This window comes from Trachemys scripta, chromosome 11 (genome assembly GCF_013100865.1).
Source record: "Trachemys scripta elegans isolate TJP31775 chromosome 11, CAS_Tse_1.0, whole genome shotgun sequence".
NCBI lineage: Eukaryota > Metazoa > Chordata > Testudines > Emydidae > Trachemys > Trachemys scripta.
Genome location: NC_048308.1, coordinates 5,068,042 through 5,090,440, shown reverse-complemented (window position 1 = coordinate 5,090,440; position 22,399 = coordinate 5,068,042). Strand labels below are relative to the sequence as shown.

Sequence of the window (22,399 nt, the reverse complement as noted above, 5' to 3'; positions counted from 1 at the left end):
AACACTTTCCACAAAGTGATCACTCATATATTAGGGTTACCATACGTCCAGATTTTCCCGGACATGTCCGCTTTTTTGGTCCTCAAATCCCTGTCTGGGAGGAAATTCCAAAAAGCCGGACATGTCCAGGAAAATAGGGAGGGGTCATGGGGCTTGGATCCGGGCTGGAGCCGCTGGGGCCAGGGCTGGGGCCGGAGCCGCTGGGGCCGGCGGTGCTCGGCTGCCGGCTGGCGCCGCTCAGCCGGGGCCGGGGCCAGGCCGGAGATGCTCGGCCGGAACCGGGGCCCGAGCCAAGCCAGGCCGGAGCTGCTGGGACCGGGGTTGGGGGTGCTCGGCTGCCGGCTGGTGCCGCTCAGCTGGGGCCGGTGCCCCGAGGCCCGAGCCGGGCTGGAGACACCGGGGCCAGAGCCACTCAGCTGGGGGGGCCGGACTGGGCCGCGCCTCCTCGCACCCCACCACCACTGCTACCACCCCAGCCCCAGCTTCAGCTTACCTGCTGCCTGCCTGTTTCAGGCTTCCCACGAACATTTGATTCGCGGGAAGCAGGGGAGGGGGAGGAGGAGGAGCAGGGGGGCGGAGCGTTCAGGGGAGGGGCAGAGTTGGGGCGGGGCCAGGGCCCTGTGGAGTGTCCTCTTTTTCTTTTTTTTTAAATATGGTAACCCTATCATATCTGACCCTTCAGTTCTTCATCCTCAAAGGAAACCTACCCAACACCTTCAGAAGATGAACCTGGAAGCTTAAATTCATAACTTTGATAGACACTAAAATTATGGACTTAATAAAGATACTGGATTTATGGCTTTGTAAGGGGGTGAGCAGGGGCTCCCTCTTGTCTCTTCCAGACCTTGCTTCCCATCCTTTATAATGTCTTTCTTCCCACCCCACCTTAGTGGACGCCCAAAGGGAGTGTTCTTTGAGTAAACACAAGAAAAAATCCTCTCCCCTCTCCCTTCCTTTATGAAAGAGGAGAATCTGTAGGAAAACAAAGAGAGGCAAGGGTGACCTAGATCTCAGGCAGCCTTCCTGGGTCAGCCCCTTGGGCTTAGTCTAAAATGAACCTCAGTGGTGGTGTGAGAAGAATCCCTTCACATACCCCACCTTTCAAGCTGGAAAAGCTTATCTGGGGCAGTTCGTCTCCATCTCCAATCTCCCATGAAAAGAAATCAGCATTAGCATGGACCTTTCCCATCCAGTGTTGTACTCTGAAACTGTAGGGTGGTAGTGAAAGGTTTCATCTCATTGTGCATAGATTTGTGTCTTTCATGGTGTGGATCCAGAATAGGGGAGTGTGATCCGTTAACAGGGAGAAGGGTTGGCCATAAGTCCCACATCCAGGAGAGCTTTTAATACAGCCTTTAAGTGCTATAGGTGGTCTTACCACATAGGGCTATAGAGGATGATGTCTTCTATATAGGCTGCAGCATATTGCGGTGGGGTGTGACAATCCTATTAATAAGTTTTGGAAAGTCACAGCAACTCCATGGAGGCCGAAAGGCATAGTCTTGAATTGGAAGTGCCCAAAAGGGGTGGAGAATGCTTTTTTTATCTTGCAAGGAAGGGGATAAAGGAATCTGCAGGGACCTTTTGTTAGGTCGATAGTGCTCAGGTGTTTTGCCAGTCCCACCTGCTCTAGTAACTCGTCTACCCTTGGCATTAGGTCAGCGTTGAATTTCAAGATGGAATTGATCTGTTAAAATCAATGCAGAACTGAACCAAACTCTATGATTTGGGAACCAGAACTATTGATTCCACAAGTACCCTCATCTTCAGCATTGCTCGCACTTCCTCTCGGGCTGTATCTCACATCTTCCGTGGCAGTGGTCTAGGGCTCTTCCTGACCAGCTGGCCTGGGGTAATCTCTAGATGACGTTGGACCAACTGTGTTCTTCCTGGGTGGGTGGAGAATACTGTTGTGAAGTCCTCAATCAATTGAAGGAGCTACTTTCTTTGCCCAGGGAAGAGCCCCTCACCGCAGGACTGTTGTGAGTTCTTGGACACTGGGTACTTGGGAACCTAATTTAAGTTCAGTCAGAAAGGGAGTTATCAGCAGGGCCTCCCACATTTTCCAAGGATTGAGAAGATTCACATGATAGATCTTAGTAAACCAGCCTGACATGCCTGTCACTGTGCCATTAATTTAGACTTGGCTGAGGGTCGTAGCAACAGGACACGGTCGCTTGGGTGGAAAGTCCATAGTTGTGCCCCTCTATTGTAATTTCTTTCCTGGGTGTGTTGGGCCTTTCTCAAATTCTCTCTGCCTGTTGACCACCCCTATGTTTATTAGTTGGTCCCTTAATTGTAAGACATATTGGAGTGTGTTTAAGTCCCCTACATCTTGTTCCTCCCCACTGTCTCATAGCAAGTCCAAGATTCCTCAAGGTCGATGACCGTAAAGATGCTTGCGGAACCTGCTTTATGGCAAACTGGAATAGTGAGAGTAGCTGGTCCCACTGTCTGGGGTTGTCACTGACAAAGCATTTCAACATTCCCTTCAGCATCTTATTAAATCACTCTACTACGCTGTCGGTCTGCAGGTGATACACCAACGTTTTCAGGAGTGTGACCTTCAGAAGGGAGCATAATTCACTCATCAGCTGGGAGGTGAAGTTAGTGCCTTGATCTGTTAATATTTCATAGGGAAATCCCACGCATGAGAAGGTTTTCAAGAGTTCTGGAGCGATCACTGTAGCTTTGACAGAGAGTGCAGAGGAACAGCCTCCAGGTACCTGGTTGCATAGTTGACAATCACTAATGTGTACTGATGCCGCAAGGCAGTTTTTTCTAGGGGCCCAATTATGTTCACTCTGATTTTCTCGATGGGTGTTTCAATCAAGGGCAGAGGGACCAAGGGTGCCTTAGGGCTCCTGTTACTGCTGCCCCTTGACATTCTGGGCAGGAGGAACAGTCTTCTCTCACCTCATGATGCACCCCCAGACAGTAGAATTGGGCAAATACCCAAGACAATGTCTTCTCTCTCCCCAGGTGAACAGGACATGGGATATCATGTGCACACTGGAACACCGCCCAGTGGTACTTGTGCAGCACCAGCTGCTGGGCCCTCGCCACCCCAGTTTGTTGATCCCTTTCAATTCAATACAAGCGCTCCATGGTTCAGTGTAGGGTTGTTTCTTTGCTGTTGCACAAAATTCCTGCTCTGTAGTAGGGCTTCCAGGCTCTGACTGCTTACCTCTTCTTTCCCTGTGGGTGTCAGAGGCCATGTTGCTCAGGACATTCCTCCTTCAGGATCCTTGGATCCAGGCACAGATACATCATCATCCATGGGACTGCCAGTGGAAGGATCTTTTCAGGGTCCTTCAGAGAGATTGTTGCTGATTTGGTCCCCCCCCCCCTCCCCCGCAGTGGTCCCCACCCTATGGAGGCCTTGGGTGGTTTCTGCCTCTAGTGATCTTTCAGCTTCTACAAAGTCCTCCATTAGCCATACCACTTCTGATAATGTCCCCAGGCAGTGCCGTATTACCCACGCCTTGCCTTTCACAGGTAATATCTTTATGAAGTGTTCTGTCATGATGGCTTTGGTCACCTGGGCCTCTGATCGCTCCTCCAGATGGAGCCACTTCCGATAGTGTTATCTGTACCCTTGCGCTACTATCCGGGCTCTCGCCCCCTTGGGATAGTTCTTGGCTCTAAACCATTGACGGTGAGTCTCTTTGGAAATATCCAAGTACTCCAAAATGGCAGACTTTACTTGTTTGTAGTCTTTTGCTCTCTCTAAGTCCCAATTATGATAGATTTCCTGGGCTGGACCTGTCAAGTATGGGGCCAGAATCAAAGCCTGTTGTTCTGGGGGCCAGTGGGCTGCTAGTGCCACCTGCTCAAATGCCGCTAGGAAGGCTTCAGGGTCATCATCTGGTGCCATCTTGTTTGGCTTTACTGATACTGGTGGGGGACCCCCTCAGCAGATGCATGACCTGTTGGAACTCTGTAGGGGCCTAGGGCTGGTGCTATCTGCTGTATCCTTTCCTTTGGCAATTCCTGCTGCTGGGCCATCAGTTCCCTCAGCAGCTGTTGTTGCTGTGTTGTGTGGTCTGAACTTGCTGCTGGGTGGCCCACTCCAATTGCTGTTGGAACTGCTGTTGCTGGTGCTGCATCTCTGCTAACCACTTATACCACCACGCCGCTTCCATCTTACACGGAGCAGCTGGGCTCTATCCCCTCTAAGGCTTTTTTTGAAACCCTTGTATCACATGTGGTTATGCCCACATTCTCCACCATTTTCGGGGGGCAGGGGCTCCCTCAAGTCCCCTCCAAACCCAACTTCTGGTCCCTTTTAATGTCTTTCTCCCCTGCTGGTGGATGCCCAAGGGGGGTGGGGTCCTTCAAGTAAACAAATCAAAGAAAAGTCGTCTCCCCTCTTCCTTTCCTTAGAAGAGAGGGGAGTTCGTAGCAAAACAAAGAGAGGCAAGGGTAACCTGGATCTCAAAATGTCTTCCTGGGTCAGCCCTTTGGGCTTAGCTTTAGAAATTTGGGTGTGGTTCTCTGGCCAACATATGTACTTGGAGCATAATCCCAATAAACAGGTATTTGGGTGTGGCCATTCTCTCAGGTCACAGTAAACACAAATGACCAAATTCTTGTCCTTAGATGCATGTCTCTTTAAAATCAGGACAAAGCCAGTGCTTGTACATCGGAAGAGAGAATTTGCTCCAAAGAAGAGTCTGTAAATGTTTGTTCTCTTCAAGAAAATGCCTTTATCATCTGGAGCATAATGAAAGATAAAAAGCACATAAAGTCAATCTGTCTCTTAGGCACAGTCATGCTGTATAGAGCTAAATTATCCCCATCAAGATTCAGAGCCTATGGATTCCTGCTGTTAATATAGACTCATAGACTCTAAGGTCAGAAGGGACCATCTAGTCTGACCTCCCGCATGATGCGGGCCACAAAAGCTGACCCACCCACTCCTGGAAGAATTCTCTCCCTTGACTCAGCTGTTGAAGTCCCCAAATCATGATTTAAAGACTTCAAATCGCTGAGAATCCTCCAGCAAGCGACCCCTGCCCCATGCTGCAGAGGAAGGCGAAAAACCTCCAGGGCCTCTGCCAATCTACCCTGGAGGAAAATTCCTTCCCGACCCCAAATATGGTGATCAGCTGAACCCCAAGCATGCGGGCAAGATTCTCTAGCCAGACCCTCTGGAAAAAGTTCTCTGTAGTAACTTTTAATATCCCATCATTGACCATTGTTACTAATTACCAGCGATGGCACGTTATTGACCTATTGACTAAAATCACTTTATCCCATCAAACCATCCCCTCCATAAACTTATCAAGCTTAATCTTAAAGCCAGAGAGGTCTTTTGCCCCCACTGTTTCCCTCGGAAGGCTGGACAGCAAAGCATCAGCTAGTACTGTAGGGTGGAGTGATAGGGTTTCTCCGAGATTTCTCCTCCCCCACACCTCTCTCTCTTAATTTGTGGAAGAGCGACGTTAATTGAACAATATACAGCCAAACACACCCTGATCTCCAAGCAGTCCATCGCAAAAGTGTCTTATGACATTTTGTTCTCTAATCATGCTCAGCTGATCATGTGGCATTGGGACCAACATCTACATGGGAGTAAGTTTAGAGAGGTGCTTCTGAGTTCAGAGTTGTGTTGCCAAAAGTCCAAACTTTCATAGCAAGAATAATCAGTCTGAAAAGGACGTTTTGCTCTTGAAACAGAATTGCAGTCTGCAGCCTCAGTGACGATATGGGAAAGCCGCAGAAGTTTCAGGAGCAAAACACTGGAAACTGCTGAACAGAATAGTAAAAGGAGTGGTATTGCTATGAACTATTTTTGCCGTCATTGTTAATTGATATTAATGTCTCAGCCCACTTCTCGGGGAACAGGTGTCCTCATTACAACTATGGGTCCTTGTGGTTAGAAGCAGACTATTAATTTAGACTATAGACCGTAGAGACTAAGCTGCCCTTTCACACCAGAGAGCTTGTTTTCACTAAGATATTTAATCATGTTTAAACTATTTTAACAACCAAGTTAAATGACATGATTCTGAGCACAACTGCCTGGTCACGCACACAAGGACCAGTCATTTTCAACATCATGGCTGCCAGTTGTGGGGAAACCCTGGCCTGAATAGCATTTACCTAGGACAGGTAAAAGACATGACTTGTTCTTGTCTGTGCTGACAAGTCAGTAGCCTGTCAGCGAACTCCACTGTTGTTAGGATTACAATTACCATCTGTTATGTGTATTACGGTAGCACCTGGAGGAGATAGATGCTGTGCAGATAGGTAACAAAGAAGAAAGTCTGTGCCCCAAGGCACAGTCTAAATGCAGCAAGTGGATAAAACAGGCAAACTGGGGGGGGGGGGGGGGGGTTAGGAGGACAAGGTAATATGATGGAGAGCTTAGCAGAACACTGGAAGTCACCGTTCACTATTTCCTCATCCAAGAGGAAAAAAATCAAGTTTAAAGCAGGATGAAATTTCCCAGGAAAGACCAGGTCAGGGAGGGTGCAGCATGAAGGGATGTTTACAAGGAGCAGCAAGAATTGCCATTTCGTATTGAGTTCTAAACAGAGGACTTCAGTCTCCAGAGATGTCAACCTGGCACTGTATTCCCTGAAAACATACTTAAAATTTTACTGTAAGATAATTGCTGTGTATTATGACTGTCCTGAGGTGCTTGCATTTCTTTGTAGCTTTGCATTTCTTTGCAGACTTTTCACTGAAAGCAAAAACCCTTATGTTCCTCTCTCTTGTTTCAGGGGGAACAGCTTCCAGACAGAAAGGTTTCCTGGGATGCATCCGCTCTTTACATTTAAATGGGCAGAAACTGGACCTGGAAGAGAGGGCTAAAATGACCCCTGGAGTCAAGCCTGGCTGCCCGGGACACTGTAGCAGTTATGGTAATCTCTGTCACAACGGAGGCAAATGCGTGGAGAAATACAACGGTTATTTCTGTGACTGCACCAGCTCTCCCTACGAAGGGCCCTTCTGCAAGGAAGGTAGGCAGCACGACTGCTCCATGCACTCGCCTCGCAGCTCTTGGCAACCTCTGTCCCCCTAAATTGCAACTACGCCCAGCTCACCAGGGATTCTTCCCTTATCAGTTCCCACTTGAATACAACTCAGCTCATCAATGTTTGCCCAACTGGGAGGAGACAATTCCATGTGACAGCGTTGTCACATTGACCTCCTCCGATATTATAGGCGGGGCTGGTAGCATACCTACTATTAAGGTTGCTTGGCACTTCCCATTGTAAGACCCTGTTTTCAATTGCTTAGAACTTTACAAACTTTAACAGTTTAGGCTGATTTTTTCCACGATAGGTGCCTGGCTCAGGCTGAATCTGTTTGGAAAATTTCAGACAAAATGGTATAGTTATTTCCGAGAACGGAGCTAAGGAAAATACACTCTTTTCCCCAGGTTAAATAATTCTTGAGACCTTTCCTTTGAACAGTTCTACTACCCCCATGTTTTGAAATTTGATAGGCAGGTGGCCTTTGTGCCTTTTTCTGTCCTTATGGAAATCCACCCAAATGTGACCAAGTTATAAGCCTTTGAAAAATTGTGGTTTGCACATAACTCAGTAGAAACATCTTTGATTTGAACAGTTAAATGTCTGAAGATTCTTCCTCAGCACCTCACACTCCTAGTATTGTGAGTTGTGACCAGACTCTGCATGTGTCATCCCCTCAGAGCCACTGAGCATGTTCCCATGCAAAAAATGTGTGATCCTGTAATTAAAGACCGTATTATAATGAATATGCACAAAGGGGCTAAATTAAGGTTACACAGGCAACCTTAATTTTAACATTTTCCTAACCTTTGAGTGCTTGATGTTGTGTGAGGTCCCTGGAATCGCTGTTATGGAAATAGGGTCATGTTGTTTATATTCAGTAAAAATATTGAATACTAGTTTATTGTTATATTTGTGACTTTTGTTAATAGTGATACAAATTAAACAGTAGGAGAATTGGGAGCTGCCCCTTTAAGATTAGAGAGGTGGCATGGTGAGGGGCCTGAAATGCTCAGTGTGTCTTCAGGGGGCATAATGCTGCTGCTGCAAGAGGAGGCTGGTTTGGGACTATGCTGCAAGAGGAGGCTGGTTTGGGGCTATGCTGCAAGAAGAGGTCTCCACCGGCAGTAGGCTCTTAAAAAAAAAAAAAAAAAAAAGGTCTGAATTCCCGGAACAAAGAAAGTTCTTCTGGAAAAGCTGAGTCATGTAATCAGTGGTGCAACATTTGCAACCTTAGTAATGTCTTTTTAACATAGTCTTTTGTGAGTAATATGTATTTGCCATCCAGGCAACTCTCAGGAAAAACAGATCGGGGTGAGAAGATAGTTTTGAGGGAAGTGAAGGCAAGAAGCCCTTAACCGATGTTGCCCATGCAGCAAAAAGAACGGATTAAATGTGCTTTGGGGAAAAAAACACATTTGTAATCCACCATAATCTTCCTCTACTTCTAAATCGCAGCCAAGTTGCATGTGAGCATGTTTATTTTGGCTGCCTCTCCAATGCCATATGTTTAATCGCTGGGTTGGACACTCTTCTGATGTAAATTGGCTTAATTCTGTGGAATTCAGCGGAACTATGCCCACTTCTGTGAATTGCAGATCTGGCTCTAAGGTTGCAATAGGCACACTGAATAAATACCAGTGTCCTGTTCAGAGGTGTGTACAGATACTGTGGACTATGGGAAAGTACCGTTGGAATCAGCCTACGACTACCCAGTAAATAGTAGAAGATGTCATCCTCCAACTGCTGTTGTCATCTAAATATATTTCGTGGCTAGACCATTTTATGCATGTGATGCAAACACAAAGTCTGTCTCCTGGACCTGACCACATATAGCTAGACTTCTCAGTTTCTGAGGACATAGGCATATCTCTTAGCTACAATACCTTTGTAAATGTGGACTGTTAATAGTTGTTTATTTTAAAGGAAGGAACAGATATGGGCTAATTTCTAGCCAGTCCTTCAAAGGTTGGTTAGGGTAGAATGAGGACAAAAGGACCTCGAACCCAGAGCAGACCTGAAGAACTCTGTTGCTACCACCACAATAGTTTAAGGTGGGATCTGGCTCCAGCTTGCATCTCAGTGGTTTTCCATGGGCAACCAGGCTGAAAGTATGAAGAGGGTCTCTCCAAGTGCCAGGAAACAAGCCAAGATGGAGGTCCTTACTGTAGAATGTGTAAGGAACATTCTGCAGCATGCTCCTCTCTGAGAGATGCTTTTCTGTGGTGGTCTGCCGGCATCTGCCATGTCCATGGAGAATGACTCAAACACCTGTAGTTGGCTTCTACAGCTCCAGGCACATCGTGCCCCTACCCTACTCTGGGGCTCCTCACAGGAACAGAAACATGTGTGGCTGACTCAGACAGCCTGACTTGTGAAGTTCAAATCAGAGATTCACGTCTGCACCTTTCGAAAGATTTGGGGTGGGTGGGGAGTGCAGATCTGATGGTCTGGTTCAGGCCTATGTCCAATTTTAAGATTTGAAAATGCACCATCTGAAATAGATTCCTTGGTTTATGTATTATTTTCAGAGGTTTCTGCAGTGTTTGAAGCTGGCACCTCAGTTACCTATATTTTCCAAGAGCCTTATCCAGTGACAAAAAATGCAAGCACTTCATCCTCTGGCATTTATGCAGACGCCATCATGTCCAAGGAAAACATTGCATTTAGCTTCCTGACAGCACGTGCTCCAAGCCTCCTGCTCTACATCGACACCTACTTTCATGACTCTTTGGCTGTGATTCTCTCCAAAAATGGTAAGCATTTATGATATGCTACTGCAATAATGCCATCCTGACTGTATTAATAGTTACTGTGGTGACAATACCGAATTCAGGGCTGTTCTCAACTGGATTCTGTGGCTGCAGCTTTATCCATTTCAATTCATGTAAGTGGTCATCACTCTTGCTTATATCCGTTTAGTTTGTATGCGGTGCTTCACTCGCTTATTCAGTCCTTGAATAATCATGTTGCTGGAGCTTAAAAGTGCCTTGACTTTCATTCAGCATGACTGTACAGGACCATTTCCTTACTATTTATCCCATGCTGAAATCCATTAGGCCTACTAGATACGATGAGAAAGTCTGTGAATGTACTTGACCCATATATGTACTGTTGTCTTATCTTTTACCTCCTCTGTTGGTACGTGTATTGCTCCTTCCCATGCCCTTTGAACCACCTCTGAGCATGGCCAGTTGAAGAGTAGTGATGAATAGCAAAATTTGAGGTTTTCTGGCTTCACTAACCGATCACATCAGGTGCAAATCTGTTTGATATTAGAAAATATTTGGGGGAGGTTTCCAAAAGCATCTAAAGGATTTAGGCGCACAAGTCACATCCATTTTCATTGGGACTGCTGCTCCTAAATCCTTTAAATGCTTTTGAAAGTCCCACTGTTGGTAAATATCACAAGCAGCCACATGGCAGGTTTTGGATTGTCTGTAAAGTATCAAGTACAGAAACTTGGGAACTGGTTACTAAGCATATTTGGGATTCAATGATTTTCCATCTAACTCCCCTACTTCCACATTGCTAGATGTCAAATGCCACGTGGACAAAATGTGGAGGGATAGTGTGGTACCCTCCACGTGAAATACTTTTCTCCCTATACCTCCTCTGGCTTTTGCTCCTTGTTTTATCATTTTAATCTCATATCCTTTTATTTTTTTTCAGTGACATTGAAATGGAAACTATTCCAATGGAAATAATGTTCAGATGCATTACGCTTCCCTGTTGTAGCTGGTTTATGCTTGCTATAAAGCTACTGGACGATGAATAACAATGTCCTTTGCAATGATGAAAGTGATCATGACTCTTTGTCCGTTACTGGGTCTTTCTCTAGGATATTTGCAAAGCACGGTAGTGTGTGGTGGAGCCAGGATTGGTCCCGGTTGGGTAACTTATTTATTAAGGTCATACTTTTTGGTGAAGTGGGACTGGGCACTCTCCCCTCAGACCTGAGCAGTAACGCTCTTCACTGGTATTTCAAGAGCCTTTACAGTTGTTCCAAAAAGTGGAAGAAGAAGTGGGCTGTAGTCCACGAAAGCTTATGCTCTAATAAATTTGTTAGTCTCTAAGGTGCCACAAGTACTCCTGTTCTTCTTTTGCGGATACAGACTAACACGGCTGTTACTCTGAAACTTGTCCAAAAATAATGTGTTAGTAGAACAGCCATCTACCGAGTAACACTTGAAAACCCAACTGCAGGCTAATTTTTTCAACACGTTCAAGCTTCTGCTCGCTACTTGTAATGTTCCCCTTCCGTCTGGCCCACAGAGTGGCTGGGTGAATTCCTAACTAATAACTCTATGTCACTAAGGAGAATGATGAGCATAGGTGTTCCCAGGCTAACTGTGTTTTGCAGCAGCTAAAATGTCTGAAAGTCTAATGAATGTTTATATTCTATTGAAACTTTGCACAGCACACGCTGCAAAGTTAATAGGAATTGATAAAAATAATGAATAGTCTTATCTAACTCTTGCAGCACTTGCCATCCACATAGCTACAGAGGAGGTCAGTATCATTATCTCCATTTACCAAGGGGGAAATGGAGGCACAGGGGCATTGAAGTGTCTTGTCCAAGGTCATCCACCAGGTCACTGGCAGAGCCAGCAATAGAATCCAGGTCTCCCAAGCCCTTCTTCACTGCTCTGTCCACTAGGCAATACTTCTTCCCCCCACAATAAGATCATGCTAGTGATCAGAACCTTAAAAGACCAGGTCCTCGGAGAGTAAGGCATAGATACATGATCTCCTGGGCACCATCATCACTCAGGAAGAGAGGAATTGCCATTCTGGGTCATACCCATGGTCCATCTACTCCAGTATCCTGTCTCCAATAGTGGACAGCACCAAGGTTCCTGGAACCTCATAATGGACAATTATGAAATAACTTGACCACAGGAGAAGGTTCTTCTTAGCCTCTCTCAATTAGTGGTTGGCTGAAACATGAGAGCTTATAGGTAAAATTTTCAAAAGCATCTAAATGACTCAGGAGCTGAAGTCTCATTTACAAAGATGACTTAAGCACATAGAATCCTAAGTCCCATTGACATCCTGTCCAGGATGGTGATGGTGAAATCTTCAGGGACATGAGAGAGATTGCAAAAACCGAAAACCCAACAATAATGGGGGATTTCAGCTATCCCCATGTTGGCTGGAAACATGTCACCTCAGGATGAGGAGATAAAATTTCTAGACACCATTCGTGATGGCTTCTTGGAAGCAGCTAATCCAGAACCCCACAAGGGGAGAGGCAATTCTTGATTTAGTCCTAAGTGGTGCCCAGGATCTGGTCCAAGAGGTGAACATAACTGAATCACTTAGTAATAGCAACCATAATATAATTAAATTTAACATGCTGGTAGGGGGGAATACCAAAGAAACACACCACAGTAACATTTAACTTCAAAAAAGGGAACTATACATCAGTGAGCAGGCTAGTTAAATGGAAATTAAAAGGAACAATCACAAGAGTGAAAGGCCAGCAAGCTTCATGGAAACTTTTAAAAAACACCATCACGGAGGCTCAAACTATCCATATACCCCAAATTTGATATATATATATATAGCTATATATAGTTAATGCTGTTAAAGTTAAATGCTACTATATATATATATATATATATATATATATATATATATAGGCTTAACAGTGAAATCCTTGCTGATCTTAAACACAAAAAAGAAGCTTTCAAGAAGTGGAAGTTTGGACAAATGACAAGGGAGGAATAAAAATATTGCTCAGGCATGCAGGAGTGAAATCAGGAAGGCCAAATCACACTTGGAGTTGCAACTAGCAAGAGATGTTGAGAGTAACAAGAAGGGTTTCTTCAGGTATGTTAGCAACAAGAAGAAAGTCAAGGAGTAACGTAGGCAGCCATGGGGTAAGTGGATCGGTAACTGGTTAATCAACAGAAAACAAAGGGTAGGAATAATTAGACATTTTTCACAGTGGAGTGAGGTAAATAGTGGGGTCCCCCATGGATCTGCATTGGCACCCGTGCTGTTCAACATATTAATAAATGATCTGGAAAAAGGGATAAACAGTGAGGTGGAAAAGTTTGCAGATGATACATCATTACTCAAGATAGGTCCAAAGCTGACTGTGAAGAGTTACAAAGAGATCTTACAAAACTGAATGACTGGGCAACAAAATGGCAGATGAAATTCAATGTTGATAAATACAAAGCGATGCTCATTGGAAAACATGATTCCCCAATATACATATACAACTAAGGGATCTAAATTAGCAGTTATCGCTCAGAGAAGAGATCTTGGAGTCATTGTGGATAGTTCTCAGAAAACATCTGCTTTACGTGCAGCAGCAGTCAAAAAAGAGAACAGAATGTTAAAAATCACTAGGAAAGGGATAGATAAGAAGACAGAAAATATCATAGTGCCAAGATAGAAATCCATGGTATGCCCGCACCTTGAATACTGATAAACAGTGGATTTCTGGTCACCCCATCTCAAAAAAGATATATTAGAATTGGAAAAAGTTCAGAGGGGGGTATGAAAGCTTCTGTATGAGGAGAGTTGAGAGTTCTTCACTATCAGAAGACAAGATACTGGGTTAGATGGACCATTGGTCTGATCCACTATGGCCGTTGTTATATTCTAATGTAAGACTTAGGCTCTTGGTTCACATAGGTGTTTTTCAAAATTTTAATCTATATCTTTTAAAGTCCTATATCATGTAATTGTGCATCTTTTCATTATTCATATAAGCATTTAGTCCTTTTATGTAGGCTACTATGCCCTTGGGATCAGCATCTCAGCCTCAGGTCTCTAGTTGTAGTCCTTTCAAAATTCACCATTCTCTGGTCATTTTTCAAGGAGCATGGGACCTCAAAGCACCTGCACCTTGAGACACGGATGCATTAATCAAATTGCAAAGAAATTCTAGGTGCCATTAATTACCACGCGGGATAAAAATCATTATTCTGCCTTATTAACGGTATCAAAATGGTTTCCATAGATCATTCACCTGAGCTTTTGACCTTCAAGGATGACTGGGTAATTAGATTATACTGTATCCCAGAAGAGTATATCCTAAGTGAGAGTTGTAACACAGTAAATGGAGAACATCTCTGAGTGAAGAAACCAATAAGGGGCATTGCTCTAGTTTAGCACTCTTTAGTCTTTCTAATTTCCTATGTCACATGAAGAGTCATGCACCCAACAACAGGCACTTGCTAAGAATGAAAATGTATTTCTTCACGCCAGTGCCAAATGTTTCATGTAACTTTCTGATGCAAATTTCAGCAATCCCACCAAATAACCAACACCTCAACATTGTTCTCCATCTTGATCTCACTGTTACAATAGCCCACTTCACTATGATGAAAAAAGACTTGATAATTCCACAGATATATCCTGTCACTTACTCTCCCCTACTTAGGGAAAAAATCAGATGAGAAATCTAAACACGATGGGAAAAGATATATAGGAAATGTGTCTCCAAACCTTTGATTTCCACTTTGCTTTTCTTATGGTGCCACGTGATTCCTAATCCAGAAAGACAGCAGATAGCCAGCATCAAAGTAAAGAGATAGAATCTCAAGCTCTATCCCAAAACGATTGAAAATTTATCTGGATTTATTATCTCACCTCATGACAAACTCAAGAACTGGAGGGATTTTTTCTATTCAGTACCTTTTGCCATCTCAGTGAGCACCCTTTTCGATTTCTCCACTAGCGAGAGAGACTCTGAAATTGCAAAGGAAAGATTAAAGATAGGGGGAAAAAAATACATCAGATATAACCAGAAGTACAAATGAAAACAGCTTGAGTCCTTCTCCTGCCAGCTCTTTGATTTCCAGCTTACAGGAGAGGTAAGGAGGTGAACCCAAGTGCCCTGTCATCTAGAGCCTTGAAATCTGCCAGGCTTTTTAATAAATGTGTAATGAAAAACTAACCCCATGGTAGGTGTGAGATAAATTAGCACACAGCCAAAAAAAAAAGTCCAAGAAACATAAAGCAGACATTTTGCAGAAGAATTGTTTTTTTAATAAACTAATGATCCAGGCTAACCTCCCTCCATTTCAAAATCAGAAGCAGGCTTGTGTGAGCATTTTAAGTCTACCTGCTCCGATTACCTTGCAAACATGTTTAGTTAAACCTGGAACATCTCCTTCCTAACAAGAGCAAAGTCTTTAACATTCTTAAGCCAGGCAAAGGCAGTAAATTGAGGGCAAAATTAAAATAAATCCACATGCACATGTGCATACACAGGCATACACACAAAGAAAGAAAGAGGTCTCGTCTCGTCTCGTCTCGTCTCTTCTCTTCTCTTCTCTTCTCGCTGAGCCTCCCACTTCTGCATGGGTCCATATTGCTCAATCCTTTGTCTCTCATATTAAGGGCCACCATCACCAGGGCCGGCTCCAGGGTTTTGGCCGCCCCAAGCAGCCAAACAAAAAAAGCCGCGATCTGCAGCGGCAATTCCGTGGGAGGTCTTCCAATCCGAGCGGGAGTGAGGGACTGTCAGCCGAATTGCCGCACGTGCCGTCCCTCTCCGGAGTGGCCGCCCCAAGCACCTGCTTGGCAAGCTGGTGCCTGGAGCCGGCCCTGACCATCACTCACACAGAGTCATATCTAACTCTGAGAGTCATGCTTGGAGTGAAGTACTATGAAACATGTGGCAGAATTGGACCCTAATAAGTTGTGCTAATGCAATATACTTATGTGTCTATAGCGCTTTTTGGCCTAAAGGGTGTCAATGGTCTTCACAAATTAGATACAGAATGCACTTTGCCCACCATCAAATTGCAGCTCACAGAGCTTAGGACAGTAAAGTAGGGGACAGGGCCATGGCAGGTAAGGTTAAGGACAGGGCATATTTAACAGGCAGGAGTAGAGGAAAGAGGTCAGATTGGGGCATATGGGCCATGGTTTTGTGTAGGGCAGTGGCTCTCCAGCAGTGGTCTATGGCTGACTGATGTGCACTTGCTGATTGTCCCTGGAGAGCTGGCTGAACCCTGGCACTGGTGTTTCCTCCCCGTTTCTAGCTGCTGAATCACATGGACGCACACGCTTACTTTCCAGATATTGTTTGTTCATGCAAGCCATTGCTGTAGTTAACACAGGAAAATGATGTTATCTTTAGGGGGTTTAGGGATGTAATCACACAGTGCAATCATGAATGGAAAAGGAGGCAGCCTAGGTAATTGTAAATGGGAGGTGATGTGATCCGAGGGAGAAGAGCAGGGGAATCAGGGCTATTAAGGCTGGAGACAAAGGAAATAACTACATAACCTACGAAGTCTCCCTGCCAAAACCATACCACACAACATGGAACTTGTGATGGTGCAGAGAATGCACTTGCATGTATGTAGAAAATCAAGATGTTGACAAGAAGTTTCTCTTCAAACCCAGCGTGACTAAGTTGGAGGCAGTAGGTGGACTTGACTAGCAGGCATCCAAATGAAATTTGCTTCACCTTATGGTCTTCTAAACCTCTGAGCATGTGAGACTTATTTGAAAGGAGAGGCAGCCAAAAGCATTCAGCCACGGACTCTGTTTGACAGATTTCTTTTTTGCGGTCCAAGAGGAAGGAGATACAAGGGTGGCTTCGTTAGCTCAATTTGTGGAGGTATTTTATGCATTCAGAATACTGACTGAATGGTCAACAGATGCCAGGAGACGCAAAGGGAACAGCTAGAGGACTGTAATTGGATTATATAAAGTGGGGAAAGAAGAGCAGCTGTTTGTAACTAATCTGTGCTGCATACATACAGACTTACATTGAACATATTGACATCTGGGATAAAACCCAGGACCATTGGCTGCAAACAAAGAGGTCCCTAGTACTTGATTTTGAGCTGAAAAGAGAATCGTCATTAGCTGTTGAAAGCAGTAGGCTTTTATCATCTAGAGTTCATCCAGTAGAGGACAGTTTTCTACACATGCCCTCTGGCCAATGAATTGCAACTGACAGGTCATTTGTTCAGACAAGGTGGGTGAGGATCTTTTATTGAACCAACTTCTGTTGGTGGGAGAGACAAGCTTTTGAGCCAACACAGAGCTCTTCTTCAGGTCTGGGAAAGGTACTCCAAGCCTCACAGCTAAATGCAAGGTGGAACAGATTGTTTAAGGTAAGTAGTTAACACATATTATAAGGGACCATTCAAGGCAGAGTGTCCTGTTAATACTTCTGCAGTTGTAGGACAAAAAGAGAGGATTAGTGGGTTACAGATTGTTGTAATAAGCCATAAATCCAATGTTTCTGTTCAGTCCATGATTTTTAGTAATGAATTTAAGCTCCCGGGCTCGTCTTTTGAAAGTGTTGTGCAGGTTTCCTTTGAGGATGAGGACTGATAAGTCAGATATAGAGTGATCGCTCTGTGAAAAGTGTTCAACCACAGCTGATAGGCTGTTTTTGTCTTGTATCATTTTTCTGTGTGAGTTCATCGGAGAGTGTAGTGATTGTCTGATTACACCCACATAGTTGTTGTTGGAGCATTTAGTGCACTGGAGGAGGTACACCATAGGCATGTGTAGGACCCATGGATCTGAAACGTATGTTGTGGGGGGTGTTGATCATGGTAGCAATGGAGAGATCTCTGCAGGTTTTGTATCTGTTGTTCTGGCAGGATTTGGGGCTCTTTGATTTGGTGTGTCCTGGTCTGTGGTGAGCTTGTTTCTCTCATATCCTGGCACTGACAAGGCTACAAATACACTGCCTAGGTCATTTGTTGTCTAGTTTGAGAAGCTGACCTCAGCCAGCACTGCAAAAAATGCTGTGTGAAGGCTTTTACGTTTGAAGTGAAATTGCAGACTTCGTGTTTCTTTATATCTATATATGGAAAGCCCAAACAGGCAAAAAAACAAACAAACAAACAACCAAAAATATCCACCAACCGAACACCCACAGAACCCCTTTACACTAAAATCTCTAGCAACAAATAATGATACTTTTAGCATGATAAAACTGGAAAGTTCATAAGAATGTTTAGAGGCCAATAAGGGAAGGTTGCAAAATGCAAAATTTGGTGAGGGGCTGAGGAAAATTCTGATATCTACAAGATCCTACAAGGGAAAAAAAATTTACAATTTTCAGAAATATGTAACAATTTCCTCTGAAATATATACTGGCCTATATTTTGCTACAGAAATGTTGTCATGATGAAACCATTATTATTTATTTGTAGTATTGTAGCCTCTAGAACCCCGAATGAGATCAGGGTCCCATTTTACAGATGGGGAACTGCAGCAGAGAGAGATTAAGTGACTTGCTTGATGTTAACCACAAAGTCTATGGTAGAGACAGGAATTGAACCCAGACCTTAAGTTGTGCTCTTAACCATGTCGTCCTTTCTCTGGTCATCACTACGGCCACAAACCTCTTGAACAAACTATTCTTGTATGGGGTAGGTTTGCTCAGGGCTGTGAAACTCAAACTCTGTTCTGAGGCTTGCAATAAATCAAGCCAGCTTGCTGATGTGAGAGTCAGACTCGTCCAAGCTCAGGAGCCAATGAAACATTAGGCAATATTCAGAAGGGCCTAATGATAAGGGGCACAGGGCATTGCCAGGGGATTAATGACCAGTTGGGTGATGTTGATGGACCATGACACAAGCAGGGACCATTAACCTCAGACAAGTCATTCCCAGGCAATGAACTAAGCGTGATGGTTGAAGAAAACAGACATATGATTTCAAATAAGGATTCACAACTCCTAGCTCTAAGTGCTAGCCGTGTCCATTCATTTAGCTAATTTACGATTTAATAACTAGTGTTTTCCTTTAAGACAGCACCACAAAAAACAGGTGAGCAAAAGCAGCAGGATACCACAGGAAAACGAAAGCGGCAATCTCGCCTCTCCATTTTCCATGTGTGTGAAACGAACAGCGATAGCATTTTTTTTTTCTCCCACTTTCCAAAAATGTGCAAAGACTTTCTTAGTTAAAAGGCACTGGACGATTAAGAAGACAGGTCCAGTTATTTCGGAACACCAGCTGCACATCCTGTGAAGAGTAAATTTGTTGAGTAAACGTCCCTTGGGAGAGGCTGCTAATTAAGGAGCAGGTTTCCTACCCAGCTGTTACAAACAGAGAGAGAGAGAGGTCGTTCATTTTTAAATAGCCAAGCTGTAAACGAGAAGAAGTACCGCCGCACCAGGATTCTGCAAGCTGCCAGGGAGCTGTTTGGTGGTGCCTGGCACTGAAAACAATCCTCTAGCACCATGTGATGTGGAATTAACAGAACAAAATTTCACCTAAATCATTGCAAAGGGCTTTCTGTACACAATTTTTAAGAGCTGATTTTGAGTGCACAGCATTATTAATAGCTTCACAAATGTTATTTTCCCCTGTTTAATCAACTGCTTCCCTAATGATTTTCTCTCTTAACTACTGCTTGTATGCATGCTGTGGAAATATCAAAGCAGTGTGGTCACTAGTTTAACAGTCTGCCGAAGTCATTCTGTGTTGAGCTGTTGTATGTATAAAGGGTCTGTTAGGAGTTTCACTTGGGGTGTCTGGGGTGGTCGGAGCTGAGTGGGCTAAACCCGTGACATCAACCCACCCCCTACTTCTGGGTTTTCAAAGTGAAACCATGGAAGGGCTCTGAACAAACAAAAGGAAGTAGTTCTTCACACAACACACAGTTAACCCGTGGAACTCATTTGCAGGGGATGTTGTGAAAGCCAAAACTATAACAGGGTCAAAAAAAGAATTAGATAAGTTACTGGAGGACAGGTCCATCAATGGCTATTAGCCAAGATGGGGGATAGAAGTCCATGCTTTGGGTTTCCCTAGCCTCTGTTTGCCAGAAGCTGGGACTGGATGACAGGGGATGGATCACTCAATGATTGCCCTGATCTGTTAATTCCCTCTGAAGCATCTGGCATTGGTGACTGTTGGAAGACAGGATACTGGGTTGGATGGACCATTGGTCTGAACCAGTGTGGCCATTTTCATGTTCTTAATGCCATTGGTGGTACATGCAGAAATCACCCTGTTTAAGAAGTCTTGATGTAAATACTGGGTTAAGGCTCTTTCCAGACTCCTTAGCAGAACAGGTTTGAATTCCAAATTGAGCACCATGCAGTTCACTGGGTGAGGAGGCCGTAAAGGCAAGATCAGCATTTTCAATCTTGCGTGCCAATACGAAGATACACAGGGTAAAAATTTCAAATGTGCCTATGTGCTTTAGGGGCCCACATCTGTTTTTTTCCAAAAAACTGCTTCAGAGCCCAAGTCTCACTGACTGTCAATGGGACTTAGGTGCCTAAGCCACCTTGGCGCTTTTGAAAATGTTACCCTTAAATCTATACTTAGACACCTAACTAAGGGCCTGATTTCCAGAATGGCTGAGCAGCTGCCGCTCCCACTGACTTGGATGGAGTTTCTCTTGATTTATACCAACGTGTTTGAGATTGAAATGAGGCCCATCTGGTGTGATCTTTCTCCCGTTGACATTAATGGGGGCTTTGCCATTGACTTCATTTGGAGCAGAATTGAGCCTATATTGGTTATTTATTTTCTCTTCTCACCATCCATAGCAGACTATAGCAACCATTGCAGAAGAAAGGATCAGGCCTGTCAAAGGGTATTTTTTTCTCCTAGCTCCCTAACATGAATAGGAAGTTTGCAAGCACATCCCCTGAACTGAAACCTTGAATTAAAATAGCCGTCTGTGGTTCCACTCTTGGGTCACTGCAATAATACAAGTGCTCGCCAAATGCACATGTGCTTATTTACTGCTTTTTAAAGAAATCATCGGTAACTGACCGTCACTTACACTTCTGTTTGTGGAAATGCACACAGCTGGCGCTGCTGATACCCACGGTACACAGGCAGCAGAAAAATAACTATCCTGTTGATAGAGTTAACTGAAAAAAGAACATATGGGCCATGTCATAATAGATAACATTATGGCTGGGATGTTTGTTTGTGTCATGCAATTTGTGTCATTTGATAATCTTACTCGTGGTGGTGTATGGCGAGAGACCTCTAAACAGCCGATTATGTTTGTATTAGAGACACAGAGTCTGGACTCTGGTTTGGTTTTGCGGTGCTCAGTGCAGTACTCGGAGCACAGGCTTTGTATAGGTGGTTTTAAGCTATCTTTTATGTTCCTCCCATCCTGGGGCTGGGACTGTTCCCAGGGTAGATTAGAGTAGCTCCAGGGGGTGTTTTAACAGCCAGGGATCGCCAAGGTGTAAGAATCCCCTGGCCACATCCCCTTCCCTGCAGCCACAAGGCACGGTGGGAGTGGTGTAAATGCTGCGACACTGGCTCTCCACCCTCCAAGGTTTTCCCAGAAGCTCATTTAAGCCAGCTTTGCATCGCTGGAGACTAGCCGTAGATTTGAATGCCAGAAGAGACCCTTAAAAAGAACAGGAGTACTTGTGGCACCTTAGAGACTAACAAATTTATTAGAGCATAAGCTTTCGTGGGCTACAGCCCACTTCTTCGGATGCATATAGAATGGAACATATATTGAGGAGATATATATATACACACATACAGAGAGCATAAACAGGTGGGAGTTGTCTTACCAACTCTGAGAGGCCAATTAAGTAAGAGAAAAAAAACTTTTGAAGTGATAATCAAGATAGCCCAGTACAGACAGTTTGATAAGAAGTGTGAGAATACTTACAAGGGGAGATAGATTCAATGTTTGTAATGGCTCAGCCATTCCCAGTCCTTATTCAATCCTGAGTTGATTGTGTCTAGTTTGCATATCAATTCCAGCTCAGCAGTCTCTTGTTGGAGTCTGTTTTTGAAGTTTTTCTGTTTAATATAGCCACCCACAGGTCTGTCACTGAATGACCAGACAGGTTAAAGTGTTCTCCCACTGGTTTTTGAGTATTATGATTCCTGATGTCAGATTTGTGTCCATTAATTCTTTTGCGGAGAGACTGTCTGGTTTGGCCAATGTACATGGCAGAGGGGCATTGCTGGCACATGATGGCATATATCACATTGGTAGATGTGCAGGTGAACTAGCCCCTGATGGTATGGCTGATGTGATTAGGTCCTATGATGATGTCACTTGAATAGATATGTGGACAGAGTTGGCATCGGGCTTTGTTACAAGGATAGGTTCCTGGGTCATTGGTTTGTTCAGTGATGATTAGATTAATGGAGATATCCCATCTCCTAGAACTGGAAGGGACCTTGAAAGGTCATCAAGTCCAGCCCCCTGCCTTCACTAGCAGGACCAAGTACTGATTTTGCCCCAGATCCCCAAGTGGCCCCCTCAAGGATTGAACTCACAATCCTGGGTTTAGCAGGGCAATGCTTTAGGTTGGGGTGTTGTCTGTAAGCGAGGACAGGTCTGTCTCCCAAGATCTGTGAGAGTAAAGGATCATCTTTCAGGATAGGTTGTAGATCTCTGATGATGCGCTGGAGAGGTTTTAGTTGGGGGCTGAAGGTGACAGCTAGTGGTGTTCTGTTATTTTC

At 44.3% G+C, this 22,399-nt stretch overlaps 1 protein-coding gene across 1 annotated transcript in view; it reads left to right on the top strand.

Moving 5' to 3' along the window:
* CNTNAP5 (contactin associated protein family member 5) overlaps window positions 1-22,399 on the top strand; it is a 411,826-nt gene that overhangs the window by 356,413 nt on the left and 33,014 nt on the right. Inside the window, exons 18-19 of the mRNA XM_034785890.1 lie at window positions 6,732-6,971; window positions 9,518-9,742. Coding sequence (XP_034641781.1) covers window positions 6,732-6,971; window positions 9,518-9,742 — 465 coding nt within the window. The remainder of the gene's footprint in view (window positions 1-6,731; window positions 6,972-9,517; window positions 9,743-22,399) is intronic.